Genomic DNA, 25,000 nt, shown 5'->3' on the forward strand with positions numbered 1-25,000 from the left:
ATTGCGTTGTTTTCATAGTTTTTATGGTTTGTGTTAGCTGGATCCCAAAAAAATGCATGTCGATATTTGGCTTAAAAATCTTTTTGTTTTTGCTTTTGTTTTTGGCCAAACCCCGATTTTAAAAACAAAACAATCTTATCCCCACTGTGTCGACAGTCCTGTATTGATTCTATGCATTTAGTTAAAATACCCACAACATCTGCCAGCCAGATATAAGGCACCAACGCACGAAAACTATGTAACCTCGAACGTTTATAGTCTTTATTGATATAGAATGTACTGAGAACAAAATACTCATTAAAATGGCTGTTAAAAAAAAAGCATAAACAAATAACTGAATGACGTCAATTCAATTCTCTCTATAAGTATTCATATTCTTTTATTTACAGTATGCCATTTGTACTCTTGAATGCAACATTACTAACCCCATTTTATATAGCCACATTTCCCTATAATCTTTCCATATTTATTTAACCCATTTCTCTTCAATTTCGAATAAAGTAAAGAGCTTACTGCCTTAGAAAAGTTTAGAAAATGACAAAAAGAATCTTTGTAAAATTTTATGAATTTCCCCTCAGAGATAATAGATAAATAAATAATACATTTATATAGCGCCTAAACATCCATGTTAATTATGCTCTTCAGCGCTTTATATAATTTAAAAAAAACAAAAACATGACACTTCATAATAAGCATGAATACAGAAACAAAATCTAAGCAATATCTATTTCATAAAAAATAGAAGCCTAACAGAACAACTCAGCCTTCAGACGTTTCCTGAAGAAAGATGATAAATTTTCACAGGACTTTGTCCGAGGACTGAGTGCGTTCCATAGACATGTGAATTTTACATATAATAATAAAGCTTTCGAGATTAGGTAGTTATGTGTGTTACTATATAAGTCATTTAACTCTTTCAGCGTTGAGGCTATAATATTCGCATTTCCATCACAAAATGGCTGACACCTGATTGAGGCAGCATGGGATTGACAAGCTAAGACAAAGCGACATTTGAATTTGGCGCAAAATCTCAATTAAAATACACCCCTAGGGCCAATTGAATGTTCTGATGAAAGAAATGATACCATTGGTTCAATTTATAGTACTTATTTTTGCCTTTCAAGGCCGGCCGCATTGTGCAGCCATTGGCCAATAGAATAGATTCTGCTGGCCGCACAGTGTGGCCAATGGCACTGGAAGGGTTAAAGGAGAGTCCTATAAGATTATATATATATATATATATATATATATATATATATATATATATATATATATATATATATATATATATATATATATATATATATATATATATATATATATATATATATGTGTGTGTGTGTGTGTGTGTGTGTATTATAATTTCAATAGACGTGTATGTTAATTTTATATTTTACCAGTATTTTCATTTAAAAGGGAATTTTGCTCCGTTTTTTTTCTAATAAATGACACGTTTTGCCAAAATCAGGGGAGAAATTCCTCCATTTTGACATTTGTGATTTGAGACCCATGAAATTTGAACAAGTAATTTGAAGACAAAAACTAAAACTGAGTGAAGAATGTTTTCTCCAAAAGTCTTTTCTTGTTTTTCATATTATAGTTTTCCATTGTAATTATCTTTCTTTTTTATTTTTATTTTTTCTATTTATTTATTTATTTTTTGGACAGTTTTTGGCTTTGTAGAAAATATCAGTTTTAGTGGCCAGTGTCGCTCTCTAATTTTTCGTAGTTGGAATTTTGCATTATTGTAGATGTTTTTAAAATCTTTTTTTATAAACCTTTATTTAGAATAGAATTGTCTGTGTGTTTTTAAAAATATCAAATTATTTATTGCTGTTTCAGGATTAACGATATCTATAAATTTACTCAATGTATTTTCAGGTTATTTGTTTTTACTACATTGGAGCCTCTGAGGCGATACATGATAACAATTTAGTCGTATTGTGTAAAAGTACCTTTAGAGTTGTCAAAATAGAAAAGTTTAAGTAAGGTAATCAGGTAATTTCAATACAACTAATATCGTTCTAGTTTTGAGTGGTTCTTCTATAGTTGAGGTAGAAATTTAACTTTCTATTTTCTAAGTGAAGGATGATCTGAAAAAGTGTGTATGAACCACTGCTTGACAATCATCATCATCGTCATCATTATCATCATCATCATCATCATCATCATCATCATCATTATCCTCATCTTCATCATCATCATCATCATTATCATCATCATCATCATCATCATCATCATCATCATCAATCCATCATTATCATCATCATCAATCCATCATTATCATCATCATCATCATCATCATCATCATCATCATTATCATCATCATCATCATCATCATCATCATCATCATCATCATCATCAAATTGTCGATGTTACTTCTTATAAAACTCGCTTCTCATTGTGTTTTTAAATTAAAAAAAAATTCTACTTATGTTTTCAAACATTTTGTGTTTAGGACTCGCAGTTGAAAATTTCCGCCTCATCTTGCGTTAATCAATCGTTAACATTGAAAAAAAGGAGTAAACACCTTGCCATTTTATGTAAATACAGATTTTTTAATCATCTTAAAATTAGGATTTTGAAATAGAGAAATACATTTTTTCTTTTTTTTTTTCTTTTTTTTGTTTTTGTTTTTGTTTTTTGTTTTGTTTCTCGGCTTTAAAATGAGAAATAGATTCATTATGATTTTTCTTTCTTTCTTTCTTTAAAATTAAAAAAAAAAAAATAGCTGCCTAAAGTGAAAGGTAAAGAGAAAGATGAGAAGGGAAGGTCATCGGCGAAGGGGTCCCCGCCATTGAAGAAAGATGAGAAGGGGAGGTCATCGGCGAAGGCATCGTCTTCTGGCAACGAGGGGGGTGATAGTGACGACGACGACGACGAGGCGAAGGATTCTATTGCCACTGGAGGAATGGCTACCGTTTCCAATATAGGTAAAATAAATAAATAAATAGATAAATAAATTGAGCTTTTTTTTATTTTATTATTTTTTTTATATAGCGCAATATCCTCTAAAATGTACAAGTAATTTGAAGACAAAAACTAAAACTGAGTGAAGAATGTCTTGTGGTCCAAAAGTCTTTTCTTGTTTTTCATTTTATAGTTTTCCCTGGTCAACAGCAACATTTAACATGTAGGACGGGACATGACGCCTGTTAGGCGATATTACAATTTTTCGGACAAAGACAACACTGTTAACGACCAGGTACTCATTTTACACCTGCGTACGGTGAGAGAATGTGAGTAAAGAGTCTTTTCCAAGGGCTCAACTATGAGCCGAGCACGAGATTCGAACCCTGGACCTTCCGATCCGAAAGCGAGTGTCATACCACTAGACCACATAGCCGCATATTCATCCCCGAGGAGAAATTTGTCTTTTGGGTTTATTCCAAGGGAAGACTGGAATAACCCAGGCATCAGCCAGAGTGCAGCTCAATTCAGAACTCCTTAGTTACATACCGAACTCTCTTTTTTTGTTTACTTTCCAAGATTTTTCTACAACAGAGAGAGGATCTACAAAATGTCTCTGCCATCGATCTGGAATTTAGTAATGTATTTACATCTTTATTGTTTTTTGTTTTTTTTTCTGGCTGAAAAAGGGTTTTGAGCCCGAAACGTTCCGTGTTTTGGTATTTTGTTCTTTTTTTTTTTTAAGCCTTTATATTCATTTTCGTTTATTACTTTTTTACAGTCCACAGCTCCTGGGTGAGGTTCCTGACCTCCCATAGTGGGCAGGGAGGTACATACTGTGTCTTCTATCCCCCTATGTCTGTTTTCCAACATGCTTTCTGTCTTTGTCTTGGAATGAGGTTACTTGGTTTTCTCCTGGCCCTGGTTGGGGTCTTGGCTGGTAGGAAAACAGTCAAATGCATAGTTCTTGTTTTGGGAGATGATATTTTTTTCCTTGTAAATCATCTCTCTGTAATGTATTATTATATTTGTTATTTTGAATGTATAATGTAAGCATTTGAGTCTGTTCCTCTGTTGGATTTTGTGCTTGTGTCCAGATGAGACTTATAGGTGATCTCAAACTAAGTACATTGGTGGTGTGCTCTTGGAATCTACATCTGATCCCTATTTGTTCCCAGTTCCCCTATGTCTTACTTTTTCTTTGGTGCTTTATTTGTAATTCTAGAACTTATAACTATCCCATTTTCTTCCTTTTTAATGGCGCTGATATTACCTTAATATGTTGCAAGCGCCGTAAAACCCCTAAAAACAAACAAAAACAAAACAAACAGTCCACAGCTTCTAGCAGTCTAGTATCACTTTTAACTTTTGTCTATCCCACATTTTGTGAAAATCAGAGGAAGACCGACTTCGAATGAGACGGCTGGAATTGTACAGACAAGATTCCAAGCAAGCCAAACCACAGGACGATATCGCTGAAGAAGTGGAGATGGTCAGTAGTCAGTCAGTCTTTTCATTTTTCTTTCCCACTCAATGTGTTTTTAATATTAATTTATATAATTCATACATGAAAAAAAAAAAAATTGACCCCTTGTAAAGTCCTTTGAAAACATTGCACTACATACATGCTCAAGGTTCCCCCCCTCCCCCCCCCCAACATTCATCAGGCTATGTGGTCTAGTGGTATGACACTCGTTTTCGGATCGGAAGGTCCTGGGTTCGAGCCTCGCTCAGCGCATAGTTGAGTCCTTGGACAAGGCTCTTTACGCACATTCTCTCACCCAGGTGTAAAATGAGTACCTGGCCGTTGTCTCTATGTCTGAAAAAAAAAATTTGTAATATCGCCTAGCAGGCGTCATGTCCCATCCTAAATGTTGAATGTTGCTGTTGGCCAGGGACCCCTTTGTAAAGCGCTTGCTTTGAGCATGTTAAGTTAAGTGGATATTGCGCTATATTATAAATGCTCAATTTTATTATTATTTTAAAAAAACCAGGTTCCAGTGATTAAGATTGTCGTCGAAGACAACATCGATGTGGAAACGTCCTCCCTCCCCCGGTCTGGAAGTCCAGACAGCTATCAGGAGGCTATCGGGGAACGTTGGCTCGACGTAGATCGCTACTCACCCAAACATTCAACCATGGAGGACCCCGATGCTGAGTCTCAGCCGAGAAGGGTACACGAGTTTGAAATTGACGGTCAGTGTGTGTGTAAAGTGTAACGACTCAGCTCAGACTTCTGTTAAATTCAATTTATTTATTATCAATCGTATGGTTGATCAATCGTATGAATTTAAAACAAATATATAATATGACCTACTCGGACGGAGTTCTTTCAGTAACAAAGCTAACACAACACAATCGTCTTACGATGTTCCTAAGTAACAAAAAAGTGCTAATACGTTCGCGCAGACGTTCGCGCAGTCAACGTTCACACTCACATGCAAAACATGCACAACAAAAAAAATGCGTACCTTTGTCAACATAACATGACGTCAACGCCATCCTCTCATCTGTCCTATGTGACCCTTGAATTGATAGATTGGTTGATGATAGAGTGATTGATTTATTGATTGATTTATTGATTGATTGATTGATTGGTTGATTGATTGATTGATTTATTGATTGTTTGATGGATTGACTGATTGATAAATTGATGGATTGGTAGCTAGATTGATACATCAATTGATATATTGACTGATTGATTGATTGATTGATTGGTAGATAGATTGATACATCAATTGATAGATTGACTGATTGATTGATAGATGGATTGGTAGATAGATTGATATATCAATTTATAGATTGATTGATTGGTAGATAGATTGGTACATCAATTGATGGATTGACTGATTGATTGATAGATGGATTGGTAGATAGATTGATATATCAATTTATAGATTGATTGATTGGTAGATAGATTGGTACATCGATTGATAGATTGACTGATTGATAAATTGATTGATTGGTAGATAGATTGATTCATCAATTGATACATTGACTAATTGATTGATTGATAGATGGATTTGTAGATAGATTGATACATCAATTGATAGATTGACTGATTGATTGATAGATGGATTGGTAGATAGATTGATACATCAATTGATAGATTGACTGATTGATTGATTGATGGATTGGTAGATAGATTGATACATCAATTGATAGATTAACTGATTGATTGATTGATGGATTGGTAGATAGATTGATTCATCAATTGATAGATTGACTGATTGATTGATAGATGGATTGCTAGATAGATTGATACATCAATTTATAGATTGACTGATTGATGAATTGATGGATTTGTAGATAGATTGATACATCAATTGATAGATTGACTGATTGATTGATAGATGGATTTGTAGATAGATTGATACATCAATTGATAGATTGACTGATTCATTGATAGATGGATTGGTAGATAGATTGATACCTCAATTGATAGATTGACTGATTGATGGATTGGTAGATAGATTGATTCATCAATTGATAGATTGACTGATTGATAAATTGATGGATTGATAGATGGATTGGTAGATAGATTGGTACATCAATTGATAGATTGACTGATTGATAAATTGATGGATTTGTAGATAGATTGATACATCAATTGATAGATTAACTGATTGATTGATTGATGGATTGGTAGATAGATTGATTCATCAATTGATAGATTGACTGATTGATTGATAGATGGATTGGTAGATAGATTGATACATCAATTTATAGATTGACTGATTGATAAATTGATGGATTTGTAGATAGATTGATACATCAATTGATAGATTGACTGATTGATTGATAGATGGATTTGTAGATAGATTGATAATCAATTGATAGAATTGACTGATTGCATTGATAGATGGGTTGGTTGTAGATAGATTGATACATCAATTGATAGATTGACTGATTGATTGATTGATGGATTGGTAGATAGATTGATACATCAATGTGATAGATTGACTGATTGATTGATAGATATTGATTGGTAGATAGATTGATACATCAATTGATAGATTGACTGATTGATTGATAGATGGATTGGTAGATAGATTGATACATCAATTGATAGATTGACTTATTGATTGATAGATGGATTGGTAGATAGATTGATACATCAAGTGATAGATTGACTGATTGATTGATAGATGGATTGGTAGATAGATTGATACATCAATTGATAGATTGACTGATTGATAAATTGATGGATTGGTAGATAGATTGATACATCAATTGATAGATTGACTGATTGATAAATTGATGGATTGATAGATTGATTGAAAGCTCAATTGATAGATTGACTGATTCATTGATAGATGGATTGGTAGATAGATTGATTCATCAATTGATAGATTGACTGATTGATTGATTGATGGATTGGTAGATAGATTGATTCATCAATTGATAGATTGACTGATTGATTGATTGATAGATGGATTGGTAGATAGATTGATACACCAATTGATAGATTGACTGATTGATTGATAGATGGATTGGTAGATAGATTGATACATCAATTGATAGATTGACTGATTGATTGATTGATAGATGGATTGGCAGATAGATTGATACATCAATTGATAGATTGACTGATTGATTGATAGATGGATTGGTAGATAGATTGATACATCAATTGATAGATTGAGTGATTGATTGATTGATGGATTGATAGATAGATTGATTCATCAATTGATACATTTGACCATTAATATCCAATCTAATCCGGTCCAGAGACAGACGCGGAGGCTGGGAGAAGCAGGAGGAGAAGGTAAGGACATACAAAATACATCTTGTACCGAAACCTAAAATAATGTCAAAGTGATACCAAGCTAATATAGATGGAACGAAGATGACGTCACTCAGGTCTTTGTTTTTTGTTTTTTTTTTGCCATCTGTGTTTATGAATAATTCTCACTAAACTGTATCAACCAGACTATAAACGTTCAAGGTTACACACATAGTTTTGTGTGTTGGTTCAGTTATACTTCCGGATGGCAATGTTGTGAGTATCTTAGCCAAGCTCATACTATCTATAAGTTGTGGACTGTAAAAAGAAATAAACAAAAATGAATATAATAGTGTCAAAAAAAGAAGAAAACACCCAACACAGAACTTTTTGGGCTCAAAACCCTTCTTCAGCCAACAACGAAAAACATTGAAAACGTAAATACATCACTTTAAAGACATCATTGATGTAATTATTTATTTATAAGATATACTTTATTCATCCCAAAAAATGGAAATTCGTTTACTGACGTGGCATGCATAAAAATGTTTATACACAAAGTTGAGAATCTATGGTGAAATGTATACATATATAATACATGCAAATGCACAAAAATGTACAAATATACGACCAAGAACCAATAGCAACACTTTATATCGAGGGGTGCCTGCGCAAAGACCGTAACGTCAAAAAATTCAATTTTTCGTTTTTTACATAAATCAACTTGGGTTGGAGTAAGGTTTATTTCTACAAAAAAATATATGCAAAAACATTAATTAATTAATTTTTATTAATTAAAACATGAACATCGTAACGTTTTTAGACAGATAATGTGACTGCCCAAAAGCCGTAGCGTGTAATACAGACTTACGACACTCTAAACAGTGCCTATCAGCCACTGCCCAAAAGCCTTAACAGTAACTACCGTTTTACCGCCTGACGAAAAGGTGGAAATGCAAAGGTAAAGTTGACTGCCCAAAAACCGTATCTAGCAATAAGGCGTTTGGGCAGGCATAAAATTATGCCACCGTTGTTACAATGGCGAGCTCAATGGCCTTGACTGAATTTACGGTCTTAGAGCAGTGAAAAAGATGGGGTTGGAAATGAGTGTTAGATCAACTGAAAGACCGTAATGTGACATTGTATGAGATTCTACAATGACTTTGATGCAATATTGTGTTACAATCATGTAAAATTCGACTTTTAACGTTCAAGATTGATGGTGAAAGACAATTGGGTAACAATTAATCCAAGTCTTGGAATTCCCGACATGCCAGTATCAATTACAGGATAAGACATCACAATTTAAGGGATGGGTCAAGCTCTGGATTATGAGACGGTTTTTTTTTCCTTTGGCCACCAATGAACTCGATAAGTCTAACTATTACTTGATTGAATCTGCGTTTTGATGATTAAGGAAAGCAATCCTGATCTTTTTTTTTTTTTTGAAATGTAATTTTCACCTCGTATGCATAGATCTCATCGTAGGGAAAGAGAGAGAGAGTGAGCGAGAGAGAGAGAGAGAGAGAAAGAGAGAGAGAGAGAGAGAGAGAGAGAGAGGGAGAGAGAGAGGGAGAGAGAGATACAGACAGACAGGCACACAGAGAGAAAGAGAAAGTTTTTGTGTGTGTGATAGAGAAAGAGAGACTGGCAGTTAGAGAGAGAGAGAGAGAGAGAGAGAGAGAGAGAGAGAGAGAGAGAGAGAGAGAGAGAGAGAGAGAGAGAGAGAGAGAAAGAGAGAGAGAATGAAAGAGGAGGCAGAGAGAAAGAGAGGGAGAGTTAGAGAGGAGAAAAGAGAGAGAGATAGAGTGAGGGAGATTTAGTGAGAGAGGAGAACGCGAGAGTGAGAGATAGAGAGTTAGTGAGAGAGAGAGAGTTGGTTGAGAGAGGAGGAAGGGAGAGAGAGATTTGGTTAGAGAGGGGAGAGAGAGTTAGTGAGAGAGGAGCAAGAGAGAGAGAGAGAGGAGGAGGAGGAGGAGGAGGAAGGGAGAGAGAGATTTGGTTAGAGAGGGGAGAGATAGTGAGAGAGGAGCAAGAGAGAGAGAGAGATTTGGTTAGAGAGGGGAGAGAGAGTTAGTGAGAGAGGAGAGAGAGAGAGAGAGAGAGAGAGAGAGAGAGAGAGAGAGAGAGAGAGAGAGAGTAGTTGTAGCGCATGGCTGCAACTCCAAATTCATTTCATCAACCCAGCTTGGGAAGTCTTCCTCTGCCCTAAGAACTTTTTCATAGCCACCTACAGTTCTCGTTACTGGACAGCGGAGGACGCTGTGATTGCTGCTCTCTGGAGCTGCCAGGCACTTTCACAGGCATCACTGTTCCCACGATTCCATCTGCACATATTTGATGCAGTTTTGCCATGTCCTGTTAAGGCGATTTGAGGAAACCCAGTATTTCCTGACATTTTGGAATGCAGGCATTCTTTTGGTGGGATCTTTTGTGATGTTTCCTCCTTTTGGTGTTTCCCTGTTCCACATTAGCTCCAGTTCTCTTTCACTCTGAAGTCTACCATTTTTGTCAGGTGGAAAGGTCTTCTCGATTTGAGCCTTGTTGTTGAAGGTGCTCCCTTTATGATTATTTGTATAGGAGTGTTATCCGTGGCTTCATCAATTCTTGCATGTATCCTTTGATTAGCGTCTTGTCTAAGACTTGGTGGTGTAATGCCGCTCAGTGTTGGGAGCCACTGAGTTGGAGTTGACTTGAGACATCCTGTTATTATTCTCATTGATTCTCTTCATCGGATGTCAATGCGGCTTACATGTGGGCTCTTCATCCAAAAAGCATTCTCACACATAGTAGCACAGTGCCAAAGCAGACATTCTCAGTACCTGTGGTGAGGCTCCCCAGGTGGTACTTGTGAGTTTTCTCAGCAGGCTGTTTCTTCTTGCGATTCTCTTTGCAGTTCCCTCAATGTTTTCGGTAATTAGCTGTCTGTCAAATGTGAGATATTTAGGATTGGGGTTTGAAGGTAGTATTGAGTTACCACCTATGATTTTCAATTCCTTTGTTGCTTCTCGATTATTCAAGTGGAAAATTGTGGATACTGATTTGGTGATGTTCATTTTTATTTACCAGCTATCCAAGTATTGTTTCAGGCGGGAGGTGTCTTTGAGTAAAACTTCTTCAATCTCTTTCCAGTTTTTCGATCGATAGGCCAAGGCCCAATCGTCAAGGCATCCAAGTTTGAGTGCTTGGAAGTTTGGCATTTCAGAGATATAAATATTGAAGAAAGTTGGTGTTAAAACTGAACCTTATGGTGGCCTGTTTTTTAATTTTTGGTATTTTGTTTTTGTTTCCTCCCAATATGACATGAAATTGTCTTGTCCAGTCATGGTAGACAGCAGTTTAAGCGTCTGTCAACAGGGAATCATTTTTGAAAGCTTTAACATCGTCCGCCTATCCAAACAGATTCGTGAGCTACAGTTAAGACTATTAGGACTGCACCAGTTTTTTTCTCTCTCAAAGCCCGCTTCAATGTATGAGGTCAGTGCAAGGACCTGTTCACGTCTGATTCTTTATAGTCTAAAGCCCGCTTGTTATGGCAGTACGCAGGGATTTACAAATGGGTTGATTCACTCTAGTACAATTCTTTCCATGAGCTTGTATAAGCAACAAAGTAAAGATATTGGACTGTAGCTGGATGGTTCAGTCATTGGTTTGTGTGGATTTAATATGGCTATTACTTTGGCATGTTTCTAAATTTGTGGGTATGTGCCCTTGTCCATGATGTCTGTCATAGTATTTGCCAGCCAGTTTATTGTTTCTGGTCCAAAGTTAGTAATCATGTCGGGGTATAACTCATCAATGCCAACAGTTTTGCCATTTTTCAGAGAGAGAAAGAAAGAAAGAAAGAAAGAAAGAGAGAGAGAGAGAGAGAGAGAGAGAGAGAGAGAGAGAGAGAGAGAGAGAGAGAGAGAGAGAGACGAGAAAGAGAGAGAGAGTGGGGGAGGAGACAGAGAGAGGGAGTTAGTGAGAGAGGAGAAAAAGAGAGATTTTGTGATAAGGAGAGAGAGAGAGGGGGCGAGAGTGAGAGAGAAGAAAGAAAGAAAAAGAGAGAGAGAGTCAGTGAGAGAGAAGAAAGAGAGAGAGTTAATGAGAGAAGAGAAAGAGAGTCAGTGAGAGGAGAGAGAGAGAGAGAGAGAGAGAGAGAGAGAGAGAGAGAGAGAGAGAGAGAGAGAGAGAGAGAGAGAGAGTTTGAGAGAGGAGAAAGAGAGATAGAGAGAAAGAGAGATTGTTTGTGAAAGAGGAGAAAGAGAGAGAGAGAGAGAGAGAGAGAGAGAGAGAGAGAGAGAGAGAGAGAGAGAGAGAGAGAGAGAGAGAGTGAGAGAGGTGTGGAGTTGTTGAGTCCCTCTTTGGACGAATTACGATTATTTGCATCAGAATGAATGTTTACTATAATTTTTAAAGTCAAAAATGTGTTTCGAGCTCTGTTATTTTCTTTATTTTCTCAGTGTTACGGTGTCCTTTCGTACTCTTTAAACAAAGTACAACAGTCATTCACTCCTGCCCAAATACCGTATCGCAAGTTACTGTGTTATGGCAGGCCAGAATTATGCGTAGTAGTGTTATTGCACCGTATCACTAGTTACAGCTTTTGAGCAGAATGTGTTCAGGGTAATTCTCTTGACAGCTCTGTCTTATTCCCGGTTACGGCTTTTGGGCTGCCAAACCTCCACCTGAGAACGGGATAGGCGGCATGCACTATGCAAGTAACATGATATACGGTAAAGGGGCAGAGCGATACTGTGACCATTTTCAAAAAATGTCCCTGCACAAAAGCCGTAATGAAAATAGCTACGTAAAATGCGTCGTTTTATTAAAAATGACAATCTAAAAGTGACCGGGGTCCTGACAATCAAGCAGACTATATAATCACGGTTGTATTGGTATAAAAATCATCACGATAGTCTTTGGTTAACTATTTAAATTCCATCCGCAAAGTTTTGATTTGCTCTCCTGAAAAATCAACGAAATCCTCGTTACGGCTTTTGCGCAGGCACCCCTCGATATATTAATTTGATAAATTGAGATAGACCATACCTCTGGCCTTTAGTCCGAACTTGTGTGTATATATTTAAAAAATAGTATTTAATTTAAATCACAGTTGCGCGTTATAAATTCGAACACCATGTGGCAAAAATGAATTAAGGTGACGTGTTGTCTTTGTTTCTATAGATATAAGGCGACGGCTCCTCATGGAGGACTTAATATATTTGTTATAATTGAGAATCTTATTATATTATAAATTGTTTGAATTTAGAATACAACTAAGTGATAAAATGTTAAAATTTAGAATCTAATTAAATAAGAAAATTTAAAAAAATTTGGAATCAAATCAAATAACCAACCCCCCCCCCCCCCCCACTTCTTTATCCATGTCCTAAACCAGGAGTGACGATTTTGACGTTGGGTGCATGCCACTCCCGTTCCTGCGTACACTCATCAACCTGGCCGTTCGCGGTTGGAGGAAACTCAAGAGGCGTTGGCCGGAGTGGTCGCTCCAGAAGAAACTCATCGTCGTCTTCAGCGTCCTGTTTGTGGTGGGCCTCGTACTGTTGGTGTCCCTCCTACCAGCCAGTTTTGTCTATGTGGATTATTACGAGGTAACTGGGTGGGGTTCCTGACCGCCCATAGTGTAAATGTTGCTGCTCGAAGCTCGAAGAAATAAATAATAACGTGAAGTTGAATGTAAGTTTCAATTTAATTACAAAAACAGATCAAATGAACTTTTCGGGTTTCCCCTTTATCAAGGCTTACATTCAACTTCACGTTATTATTTATACCTCCCATAGTGGGCAGGGAGGTACTTGCTGTGTCTTCTATCCCCCTGTATCTGTTTTCCAACATGCTTTCTATCTTTGTCTTGGAATGAGATTACTTGGTTTTGTCCTGGCCCTGGTCAGATACGTGGCTGGGAGGAAAACAGTCGAAAGTTTAGTTATAGTTTTGGGAGATGATATTTTTTTCCCTCTAAATCATCTTTCTGTTATTTATTTATTTTATTTTTTCTTTTTAACCTATGATTTGTAAACATTTGAGTGTATTCCTCTTGGTTGGGTTCTTGTGCTGGTGTCTGGGTAAGACTTTTGTGTGGTCTCAAACTTAGTACTTTGATAGTGTGCTCTTGGAATCTACATCTGATCCCTATTTGAACCAGTTTCCCTTTGTCTTAACTTTTCTTGTGTGCTTTAATTGTAATTCTAGAACTTTTTACTATCCCATTTTCTTCCTTTTTACTGGCACTGATATAACCTTAATGTGTTGCAATCGCTGTAATACCCTTAAAAACAAAAAAAACATATTACCAGGTAATGTTATTGAATTCTTATTATTCTATAAAGTCAACTATTGCGACTACCATTTTTATTTCCAAACAATTACGAATTAAAAAATTTTCAAGTAGGCAATGGGAGGAAGGAGTGGGTCTGGAAAATTCTCAACTACATTCAGATACCGGCCTCTCTACTAACTTCACTCAATCTATCAAATTTAGAAATTAAGGAGCAGGCACTGGTGGAAGATATAAAACTGAACAAGCGTATATGTGACCCTTCGCCTCAAACGGTATTAAGTCGGGTTGGTAAAGATGTTGAAAATTGAATTTATAGCCAGAAATAATATCAGACTTGTGTTGAGTTTGTATGTTTTGTTGAGGAGAATGGATACCATATTTTAAGGTGCTAACGCCAACAATATCTCTTTTTGACCAGTTTTAACATTAACTTCGGCTTTTTAGCATCTGGTTCGTTCCGATATAATACCGTTTTGAGACGATGGGTCACATATGGAAGGTGCCAGATAAAGTAAGAAAGAAAAATACAAGAAAAAAAAACAACAAAACAAACAAAAAAATCCCCCCCAAAAAACAACAAAAATTATCCCAAAGAATGTCAACGTCGACTGGGGATCGAATCTCAGACCTTCTGATTACTGGTCAGACGTGCTACCATTACACAATAATAATAATAATGCTGATATATTTTTGGGATGTTTTTTTTTCCTTGTATTTTTCTTTCTTTCTTGCTTTGTCCGGCACCTTTCATAATATTATAATATTAATAATAATAATAATAATAATAATAATAATAATAATAATAATAATAATAATAATAATAATAATAATAATAATAATAATAATAATAATAATAATAATAATATACTTTATTCATCCCAAAAAATGGAAATTCGTTTACAGACATGGCATGCATAAAAATGTATAAACACAAAGTTGAGAATCTACGGCGACAATGTACACATATATATATATATATGCAAATGCACAAAAATGTAAAAATATACAACCAAGAACCAATAGCAACATACACACTTGTTCAGTTCTTTATCTATCAAGACACCCTCTTCAAGACTTAAATAATTAAAAAAAAATAATTTAAAAAACATTTTTCATGTCCTAATCAGATGGGTTTTGCGTACAACCGTGCCACAACCAACACAGACAGGGTGTACGATTTTGGCTGCTACCTCCTGGCCCCCCAGTACAGTCTGGTGCTCTATCCCACCTCTTCAATAATAATAATAATAATAATACACATTTATACAGCGCTCATTCTCGTGTAAAACACAAGCTCTGGGCACTTTACAATATTAAAAAAAAAAAAATATATTATTCTTAGCGAAATCAAGGATTCATAGTTTCAATAAAAGCAAATACAGTAAAGATGTGTCTTGAGATTCTTTTTAAAGGCAGGTAAAGACTTGCACTCCCTCAGACCACGTGGTAGTTCATTCCAAATCTTGGGGCCGAAACAAGCAAAAGATCTATCAACAAATTTTGTTCTTGATCTTTTTTCCAAAATTTTCGTTTGGTCATTACATGACTCAAGACTTTAATAATTAAAAAAACATTTTTTCATGTCCTTATCAGATGGGTTTTGCGTACAACCGTGCCACTGGGAAAACCAGCACAGACAGGGTGTACGATTTTGGCTGCTACCTCCTGGCCCCCCAGTACAGTCTGGTGCTCTATCCCGCCACGGCACACTTCCTGGATCTGAAGCTGTCCGTGATGAACAAAGCTGGTCTCACCATCGGCGTTGAAGTCTACTTACAGTATTTGCTACGGTGAGGGCCTCTCTATTTATTCTCTTTTACTCGTTTCCTCCTGTAGCTTCTCCTCCTCCTCCTCCTCCTCCTTCTTCTAATTCTTCTTCTTCTTCTTCTTCTTCTTCTTCTTCTTCTTCTTCTTCTTCTTCTTCTTCTTCTTCTTCTTCTTCTTCTTCTTCTTCTTCTTCTTCTTCTTCTTCTTCTTCTTCTTCATCTTCTTCTTCTTCGTCTTCTTCTTCTTCTTCTTCTTCTTCTTCTTCTTCTCCACCACCTCCTTGTCCTCCACATCGAGTGGGAAAGAAAAATGAACTGACCGACTGACCATCTCCATTTCTTCAGCAATATCGTCCTGTGGTTTGGCTTAGAGTCACTCCTCAAAACATGTTTGAATTATTTAAATTAATATAAAAACCTAAATCTCCTCCTCCAGTGAAAATAAATTATTGAATTTTTCTGAGGAAAGGCAATTATGATTTTAATTTTTTTTCTCCGGATAAAATTGGTGGCCAAAGAGATTATTGAAATTATTAACTAATTAGTTTGTAAATTAATTCATTTTTTAATGCCGCTGTTCAATTTTATTTAAATTATTATTTATTCATATATTTATTGAACTATTTATATGGTTATTTTGAATTATTTGTTCTATTTTCATAATTATTTATTTTAAAATTTTATCTTTTCATTCGTTTATTTTTGGATCAATATTTATTTAAAATATTTCTATACTTACTTCTTTTCTAAACTTCTAAACTTGAGCTTTTATATAGCGCAATATCCACTAAACGTGCTCAAAGCGCTTTACAAAGGGTCCCTGCCCAACGACAACACGCAACATATAGAACGAGACACGACAGGCAATATTACACTTTTCCGACAGGGACAATGCTGTTAACGGCCAGGGTACTCGTTTTACACCTGAGTACAGTGAGAATGTGAGTATAGAGCCTTTTCCAAGGACTGAACTATTGCACAGAGCAAGGCTAAAAACCCAGGACCTGCTGATCCGAAAGTGATTGTCATACCACAAGACCACATAACCGCACCTACATACTTCAATTTGTTTCTCTGTTTTTGATCCAAAGTCCCAGCGAGTTGTCCCAAATGTACAGCAAGTACCACAGAATGTACTTCTTTTCAATTTGTTTCTCTGTTTTTTTTTTTTATCCAAAGTCCCAACGAGTTGTCCCAAATGTACAGCAAGTACCACAGGAAGTACTTCTTTTCAACTTGTTTCTCTGTTTTTGATCCAAAGTCCCAGCGAGTTGTCCCAAATGTACAGCAAGTACCACAGAAAGTACTTCTTTTCTAATTTGTTTCTCTGTTTTTTTTTTTTTTGTTTTTTTTAACCAAAGTCCCAGCGAGCTTCCCAAATGTACAGCAAGTACCACAGGAAGTACTTCTTTTCAATTCGTTTCTCTGTTTTTGATCCAAAGTCCAAAATATACAGCAAGTATCAAAGAGAGTACTTTTCTTTTCTGATTTGTTTTTCTGTTTTTTTTTATATTTTTTTAAAATCCAAAGTCCCAGCGAGTTGTCCCAAATGCACAGCAAGTACCACAGAAAGTACTTCTTTTCTAATTTGTTTGTTTCTCTGTTTGATCCAAAGGCCCAACGAGTTGGCCCAAATGTACAGCAAGTACCACAGAAAGTACTTCTTTTCTAATTTGTTTGTTTCTCTGTTTGATCCAAAGTCCCAACGAGTTGTCCCAAATGCACAGCAAGTACCACAGAAAGTACTTCTTTTCTAATTTGTTTGTTTCTCTGTTTGATCCAAAGTCCCAACGAGTTGTCCCAAATGTACAGCAAGTACCACAGAAAGTACTTCTTTTCTAATTTGTTTGTTTCTCTGTTTGATCCAAAGTCCCAGCGAGTTGTCCCAAATGTACAGCAAGTACCACAGAAAGTACTTCTTTTCTAATTTGTTTGTTTCTCTGTTTGATCCAAAGTCCCAACGAGTTGTCCCAAATGTACAGCAAGTACCACAGAAAGTACTTCTCTTCTAATTTGTTTGTTTCTCTGTTTGATCCAAAGGCCCAACGAGTTGTCCCAAATGTACAGCAAGTACCACAGAAAGTACTTCTTTTCTAATTTGTTTGTTTCTCTGTTTGATCCAAAGGCCCAACGAGTTGTTCCAAATGTACAGCAAGTACCACAGAAAGTACTTCTTTTCTAATTTGTTTGTTTCTCTGTTTGATTCAAAGGCCCAACGAGTTGGCCCAAATGTACAGCAAGTACCATGGAGAGTACGAGAAGATCATCGAAATTATGGCCGAGTCGACGGTCAAGAATATGGCCATCGAATTCACCATGGAGGAGTACAGGAAAGACAGACCGTATGTGGAGGCAAGGCTATTTCATAGGTTGAGACGCGTTTTATCTGGTAAGTATAATGAACTGAGATAGACTAGTTTTACATGTTAGTAACAACAAGAGATGAAGTGAGTAGAAAAGTGCCAGAAAACAATAGAGAATAAAAATTTTTCGCGGGTTGATGGGGTTTGAACCCGCGACTTTATTGGTACGACAACTCCGCCTGGCCGGTGAGAGCGTGACTCTACCGTATGAGCTATCCACGAACACAAAAAAATTCATTACTATATCCCTCTCTCACCGACTACTGGAGGTAGCGGGTACACACACACACACACACACACAAGCACAGCGAAGTTACCTGGCCAGCAGTTAAACTTAATAACCAATATTCTCAACACAAACATATAACATAGAAACAATTGAGACATTGAGTATGCTCCGGTTTAATGGGTTTTACATGTTACTTCATTGATCTCCTGAACTGGACTGACTAAAATTTAGAGTAGAAGTGAGAACTGGAAGTGGGCATTCTGGCGCCAGGAAGTAGATAACCATAATAACAGGAAGAAGAAGTGATTCAAAACAGAAAAGGTAAAGGGAATATTCTAATGTGGTATATATACTTTTCTACTACATTACAGTAAGTTTTTTTTTTTTGTTTTTTTTTTTGGTACAAAGATACATAATTAGTCCTTCAGTCCTTTAAAACAAATTTTATATAGCACAATATCCACTTAACATGCTCAAAGCGCTTTACAAGGAGTCCCTGGCAACAGCAACACTACACTTATCATTAAGAACAGGAGATAAAGATAAAGGGAGTATATCTGACTCATGAATGAACAACACAAAACAAACGACGTTTCGGCCCTTGGCCTTTTTCAAGTAAACATATATATTTATATTAGATTGGACTATTTAGGACAGGACATGACGCCTATTAGGCGATAATAGTAATTCTTTTTCGACCGAGACAAACAACGCTGTTAACGGCCAGGTACTCATTTAACACCTTAGTACGGTGAGAGAATGTGAATAAAGGGCCCTTTGCAACTATGCGCCGAGCAAGGCTCGAACTCAAGACCTTCAGATTGGAAAGCGAGTGTCATACCCCAAGACCAACATTGCCGCACATTATGATATAGTTCTTCAGAGCCTTAAGGTGCATAGAGCCAATGTTTATATTCCTGGTTTCTATAGTAATAAACGTATAATAACAATTGCTTGCTACCCTTTGGATAGGACGTTAAATTACTCAAAAATTCATGATATCATTTTTTTTTCATTTTTTCTTTCTTTCTTTCACACAAGGTGATTGCTGTAACGTGGACAACGACCGATACAAGAGATTCCAGACTACCCTCTCCCACCACAACGCGACGGCGGCCGACGCCAACGCCAAAAATGACACCAAATGCAATGCCGACACGGCCAAGTGTGATCAGGGGTTCCACGTGGATCTGGCCTTCTTCCAGCTGGGCGCCATCTCCATCCCCTCCGAAGTCACCAGCCATTATCTCCAACAGATCATCCTCAGGGTAGGATGATGGTAGTGATAATAATAGTAATAATGATAATAATAATAATAATGATAATAGTAATGATGATAATGATAATGATAGTAATAATGATAATGATAATAATAATAATTTTAATAATAATGATGGTAATAGTAATTATAATAATAATAATAATAATAATAATAATGATAATAATAATAATAATAATAATAATATAATAATAATAATAATAATAATAATAATAATCATAATAATCATAATGATAATAATAATAATGATAATAATAATAATGATGATAATGAATAATAATAATAATAATAATAATAATAATAATAATAATAATAATAATATAATATAATAATAATAATAATAATAATAATAATAATATAATAATGAATAATATATAATAATAATAATAATAATAATAATAATAATAATAATAATAATAATAATAATAATAATAATAATAATAATAATAATAATAATAATAATAATAATAATAATAATAATAATAATAATAAAAATAATAATGATACTAATAATAATAAAATGATAATAAAAATAATTACAATTTCAGCTGGAGAATGAGAAAGAGCAATATATTCAAGAAAAAGCAGTGGAAGTGAAGGAGACCAGTTTACGTGTGCAGAATATTAGCAATCAAGGTATGTATTGCCTTCTGGAGTTACAGTTATAGAGCATGCGTTTGAGGGGCTACGTGGTCTTGTGGTATGACACTCGCTTTCGGACCGGAAGGTCCTAGGTTCGAGCCTCGCTCGGCGCATAGTTGAGCCCTTGGAAAAAAAGGCTCTTTACTCACTTTCTTTCACCGTACTCAAGTGTAAAATGAGTACCTGGCCGTTAACAGCGTTGTCTCTGTCCGAAAAAAATTGTAATATCGCCTAACAGGCTCCACCTGGAAGATAGCGAGTTCAATCACCTGCCGCTGCGTTGTGTGGTCTTGAGCAAGTCACTTCGACCTAGCTCAATTTGCAGCGCTGCACTGTGCCAAGGTTATTCCGATCTTCCCTAGAGACGAATTTCCCCTATGGGATGAATAAAGGGATATAAGAAAGGGCCATAGAGCTGAAGTTTATTCTTGTTTTCTATTGTGTGAAACGGATAATATCAATTGCAGCAATTACTTGCTACCCGTTGACAAGGATGCTAGTACTTTCCACCAGATCTAACAGACCCAGCTACCCATGTAATATTTGCCCTACAATGCATAGTAAAATCTGGTTTTCCCCAAACCAAGTTACCAACTCATTCTTGGATGTGGTTCCTGACTTCCCATAGAGGGCAGTGAGGCACTTACTGTGTCTTCTATCACCCTACATCTGTTTTCCAACTTGCTTTATATCTTCGTCTTGGAATGAGAATACTTGGTTTTGTCCAGGCTCTGGCCGGATACCCCAGCTGAGAGGGAGACAGTCAAATGTATAGTTAGAGTTTTGAGAGATGATATTTTTTATGCACTGTATTATGTTTTGTTTACATATTATATACGATTTGTAAACATTTGAGTGTATCCCTCTTGGTGGGGACCTGTGCTTTTGTCTGGATGAGACTTTTAGGTGATCTCAAACTAAGTACTTTGATAGTGTGCTTTTGGAATCTACATCTGTTTCCTTTTTGAACAAATTCCCCTTTTTCTAGAACTTTTTACTATCCCATTTTCTTCCTTTTTACTGTCGCTGATATAACCTTAATGTGTTGCAAGGGCCGTAAAACCCTTAAAATAAAAAAATAATTAAAAAATTGAGCTTTTATATCGCACAATATCCACTAAACATGCTCAAAGCGCTTTACAAAAACAACTTTTTACTATCCCATTTTCTTCCTTTTTACTGGCGCTGATATGACCTTAATGTGTTGATTGCGCTCCACGTAAAACCCTTATAAAAAAAAACAAAAACAATTGAGCTTTTATATAGCGCAATATCCACTAAACGTGCTCAAAGCGCTTTACAAAAAAACAAAAAAACAAACAAACCAACTCATTCATTTTTTTTTTCTTCCAACAGCCAACGAGATTAGAGAGAAGGCTAAATCGGAGAGCGCCAAGATAAAGCAGATCACCGAAGCGTCCAGGCTCAAGCTGGTGGAGCAGAGTTACGTGGAGTCTTTCAAGAAGACGTTTGACAAGTTGAACATCAAAGACGAGGACAGCAAGGCCTCCCTCTTGTTCCTGAACACGCTGAAAGGAATAAGAAATAACCTGGTCGCGTTTTCCTACAACTACGATCAAGAGTCTGTTTTGTCCCCCTGAATTCGAGAGAGAGAGAGAGAGAGAGAGAGAGAGATTTAGCGTGAGAGAACCCCCCCCCCCCCCAAAAAAAAAAAACAAAGCAAACAAAAAAAAAAATAACCCATAAAATTTTATGCGACAATGAGAGAGAGTTTTTTTTATTATGAATTTGGTTTGTGAGAGAAAAAAAAAAACAACAGTAAAAAACCAAAACAAAGCAAACGAACAAAAAAAAACAAGAAAAAAAAACCCCTTAAATTTTATACGAGGATGCGAGAGAAATAAAAACAAAAAAACCACAGTAAAAAAAAACAAAACAAAAGAAACGAACAAAAATTAAAAACAATAAAAAAACTCTTAAAATTTTATACAAGTGTGCAAGAGTGTTGTTATTGTGAATTTGGGATGTGTGAGAGAAAAAAAACAAAAATACAACAGTAAAAAACAAAACAAAGCAAACAAACAAAAAAAACCCCAAAAACCCCATTAAATTTTATACGAGAGTGCGGGAGTGTTTTTATTGTGAATTTGGGATGTGAGAGACAAAAAAACAAAAAAAAACAACAGTACAAAGCAAAACAAAAAATAAGCAAACAAACAAAATAAAAAAACCCAAAAAAAAACGCTTAAATTTTATATGAGAGTGTGAGAGTGTTTTTATTGTGAATTTGGTATGTGTGAGACATACATAGAATTACCGAGCTACCAATCTCTTTAAAATGAAAAATAGTATTATGATACATAAAAAATAGGGTATTTTATAACCAAAAAGTGTATGTTAAATAAAACATATTTATATATTTATATATATATCTATAGGCCACGCATCATCTACAGCTTCGTTTCATAATCATGAGCAAATTGACATTTTCTATAATATTATTTATTTATTTTCTCTGCAAGGAAATCCGAATAAGTCCAATTTATTTTATGACATCATCGACCTCATCTCTCTCTCTCTCTCTCTCCCCCCCCCCCCCCCTCCCCCGCCCACATAAAATGAAATGAAAAGAAAAGAAAAAAAAAAAGAATCCCAGGGTTTTCAAAGGCAGGTTTAAATGGGGCTTTTTAAAAAAAATGTTTGCTTTTCCTTTTTTAACCTACAGGCATGCCAACTTGAAATTCTAAAAAGTCGTATTTTATTTTTAGATAAAAATTGTTGTATCGCTATAGTTGGCTTTAAAGATCAACAATTTAGATAAGTAAATAAAATAAAATTCCCTTTATTCATCCTATAGGGGAAATTTGTCTCTCGGGTCTATTCCATGGGAAGACTGGAATAACCCAGGCATTAGCCACAGTGCAGTGCCGCAAATTGAGCTAGGGCGAAGTGACTTGCTCAAGGCTACACAGCCCAGCAGCAGCAGGTGATCGAACTCGGTACCTTCACAAGACTGGAATAACCCAGTCGTCAGGTGCAAATTGAGCTAGGGCGAGGTGACTTGCTCAAGGCCACACAGCGCAGCAGCAGGAGGTGATCGAACTCGGTACCTTCACAAGACTGGAATAACCCAGTCGTCAAGTGCAAATTGAGCTAGGGCGAGGCGACTTGCTCAAGGCCACACAGGACAGCGGTGTGTGATTGAACTCGGTACCTTTCGGGTACGAAGCAAAGCCCGTACCACTGAGCCAGGCTGCCCTCACAAGGATAAAATGACACTTCGAAATTCCTTAAAATGTAATCTGGCATCAACTTTCATTTTCAATGTTTTCATGATTTCGAGATGCTCACGAAGTTCTGAGATTTTGTAATTCTACGAATTGTTTGTAATAGGATTCAATACTCTGATGTCACGTCCGCCCAGCAACCAGCAGCTTGGTTCTAAACAAAGAAAATCAGTACTTTTTATTCTTCATGCTGGCTAGAACTCAACATGTCATGTGATCAGAATGTATAAAAGTCAAAACATGATCAGATTTATTATAATGATTTTCTCCTCTGGATACACTTTTATGCTTGTGGGAGAAATATTTCATAAGGGCGTCCGCCATTGTTCCAATAGTTTAGAACCAGTTACTATGGGTCATTACGAGGGAAGTGATGTCACGACTGTTGAAGCCTATATTGTAGGCAGGTCTGAATATGTCATTGGTAACTTCCATGTTGTCCTATCCGACTATCCAATGTTTTATCAATGTTTTAAATGTGTTATTTGCCGATTGCTCCACTCAACTCAGGTGCTATACTATACGTGTTAACCCCTTATCATAAATTTATTTATATATGGTTTTGTACACACCGTATCATATAGTATCAAATGCTTTATTCACTTTTTATCACGTATTTTACCATGCCTGGATGAACTCTCATTTTATCCGTTTGATTTTAAATAATAAAAAAAAAGTCCTCCAGAGCCATTAGGCTCATGGGGCGGCCGGGGTTTATTCCGGTTTCTATCATGTAAAATTTACAATAGCAATTGCTTGCTATCCTTTGGATAGGATGCTGCCAGTCTACCATTAAGTACTTTCTGTCAGCTCTAAAATACCCAGTTACCCAATCATTGCTGGGTAGACTGGGGGGAATCAGAAAAAATCTTGAATACACCCGGGATCAATCACGGTAGTGCTCTACCAAGTTAGCTATCGGGATTCTTCTCTCTAACTCATGAATTTAACTTCCCAAAAAGCAACATTTTTTATTCTACTAAATGGCCTAAGTAACCCCGGTGACTATACTTTGATAGTGTGCTCTTGGAATCTACATCTGTTCCCTATTTGAACCAATTCCCGTCTTTCCTTTTCGTGGTTGCTTTAATTGTAATTCTAGAACTTTTTAATATCCCATTTTCTTCCTTTTTACTGGTGATGATATAACCTTTAATGTGTTGCAAGCGCCGTAAAACCCTTAAAAACAAAACAAAAACAAAACAAAAATACCTAATCATCGACCTTTTTACTGGCGCTGAAATGATCTCACAGTTGTCGCAAGCAAGCGCTGTAAAACCCCCTTTAATGTGTACAAAATTACCGTTATGGTAGATGTTTAGTATTTACAGGGTTCTGTACAATGATTGCAATCAGCTAGAATTAAAATATAACTTCTTCCTTAATTTGTTTTTGTTTATTCCCTGAAATGAGTAACTTATACATTTTTCTATTTATCATGTTTTTATTTATTCCTTGAAACTAGTAAATAATAAATTTCTTCTTTAATTTTTTTTTTTAATTCCTCGAAACTAGTAAATAATACATTTCTTCTTTAATTTTTTTTTTTTT

At 35.9% G+C, this 25,000-nt stretch overlaps 1 protein-coding gene across 2 annotated transcripts in view; it reads left to right on the forward strand.

Annotated features, from left to right (window-relative positions):
* LOC144958577 (uncharacterized) overlaps positions 1-21,816 on the forward strand; it is a 36,065-nt gene extending 14,249 nt beyond the window's left edge. For both annotated transcript variants that reach the window (XM_078890648.1, XM_078890649.1), the window contains exons 9-18: positions 2,732-2,933; positions 4,308-4,402; positions 4,905-5,106; positions 7,642-7,678; positions 13,020-13,233; positions 15,516-15,712; positions 17,899-18,077; positions 19,322-19,548; positions 20,108-20,195; positions 21,558-21,816. In XM_078890648.1, the coding sequence (XP_078746774.1) occupies positions 2,732-2,933; positions 4,308-4,402; positions 4,905-5,106; positions 7,642-7,678; positions 13,020-13,233; positions 15,516-15,712; positions 17,899-18,077; positions 19,322-19,548; positions 20,108-20,195; positions 21,558-21,802 (1,686 nt within the window). In that variant the 3' untranslated portion in view covers positions 21,803-21,816. The remainder of the gene's footprint in view (positions 1-2,731; positions 2,934-4,307; positions 4,403-4,904; positions 5,107-7,641; positions 7,679-13,019; positions 13,234-15,515; positions 15,713-17,898; positions 18,078-19,321; positions 19,549-20,107; positions 20,196-21,557) is intronic.
* The last annotated feature ends 3,184 nt before the right edge of the window (positions 21,817-25,000 follow it).

The sequence above is a fragment of the Berghia stephanieae genome, chromosome 13 (assembly GCF_034508935.2).
Source record: "Berghia stephanieae isolate SIO BIC M18660-M18661 chromosome 13, UCSD_Bste_1.3, whole genome shotgun sequence".
NCBI classification, from domain to species: Eukaryota; Metazoa; Mollusca; class Gastropoda; order Nudibranchia; family Aeolidiidae; genus Berghia; species Berghia stephanieae.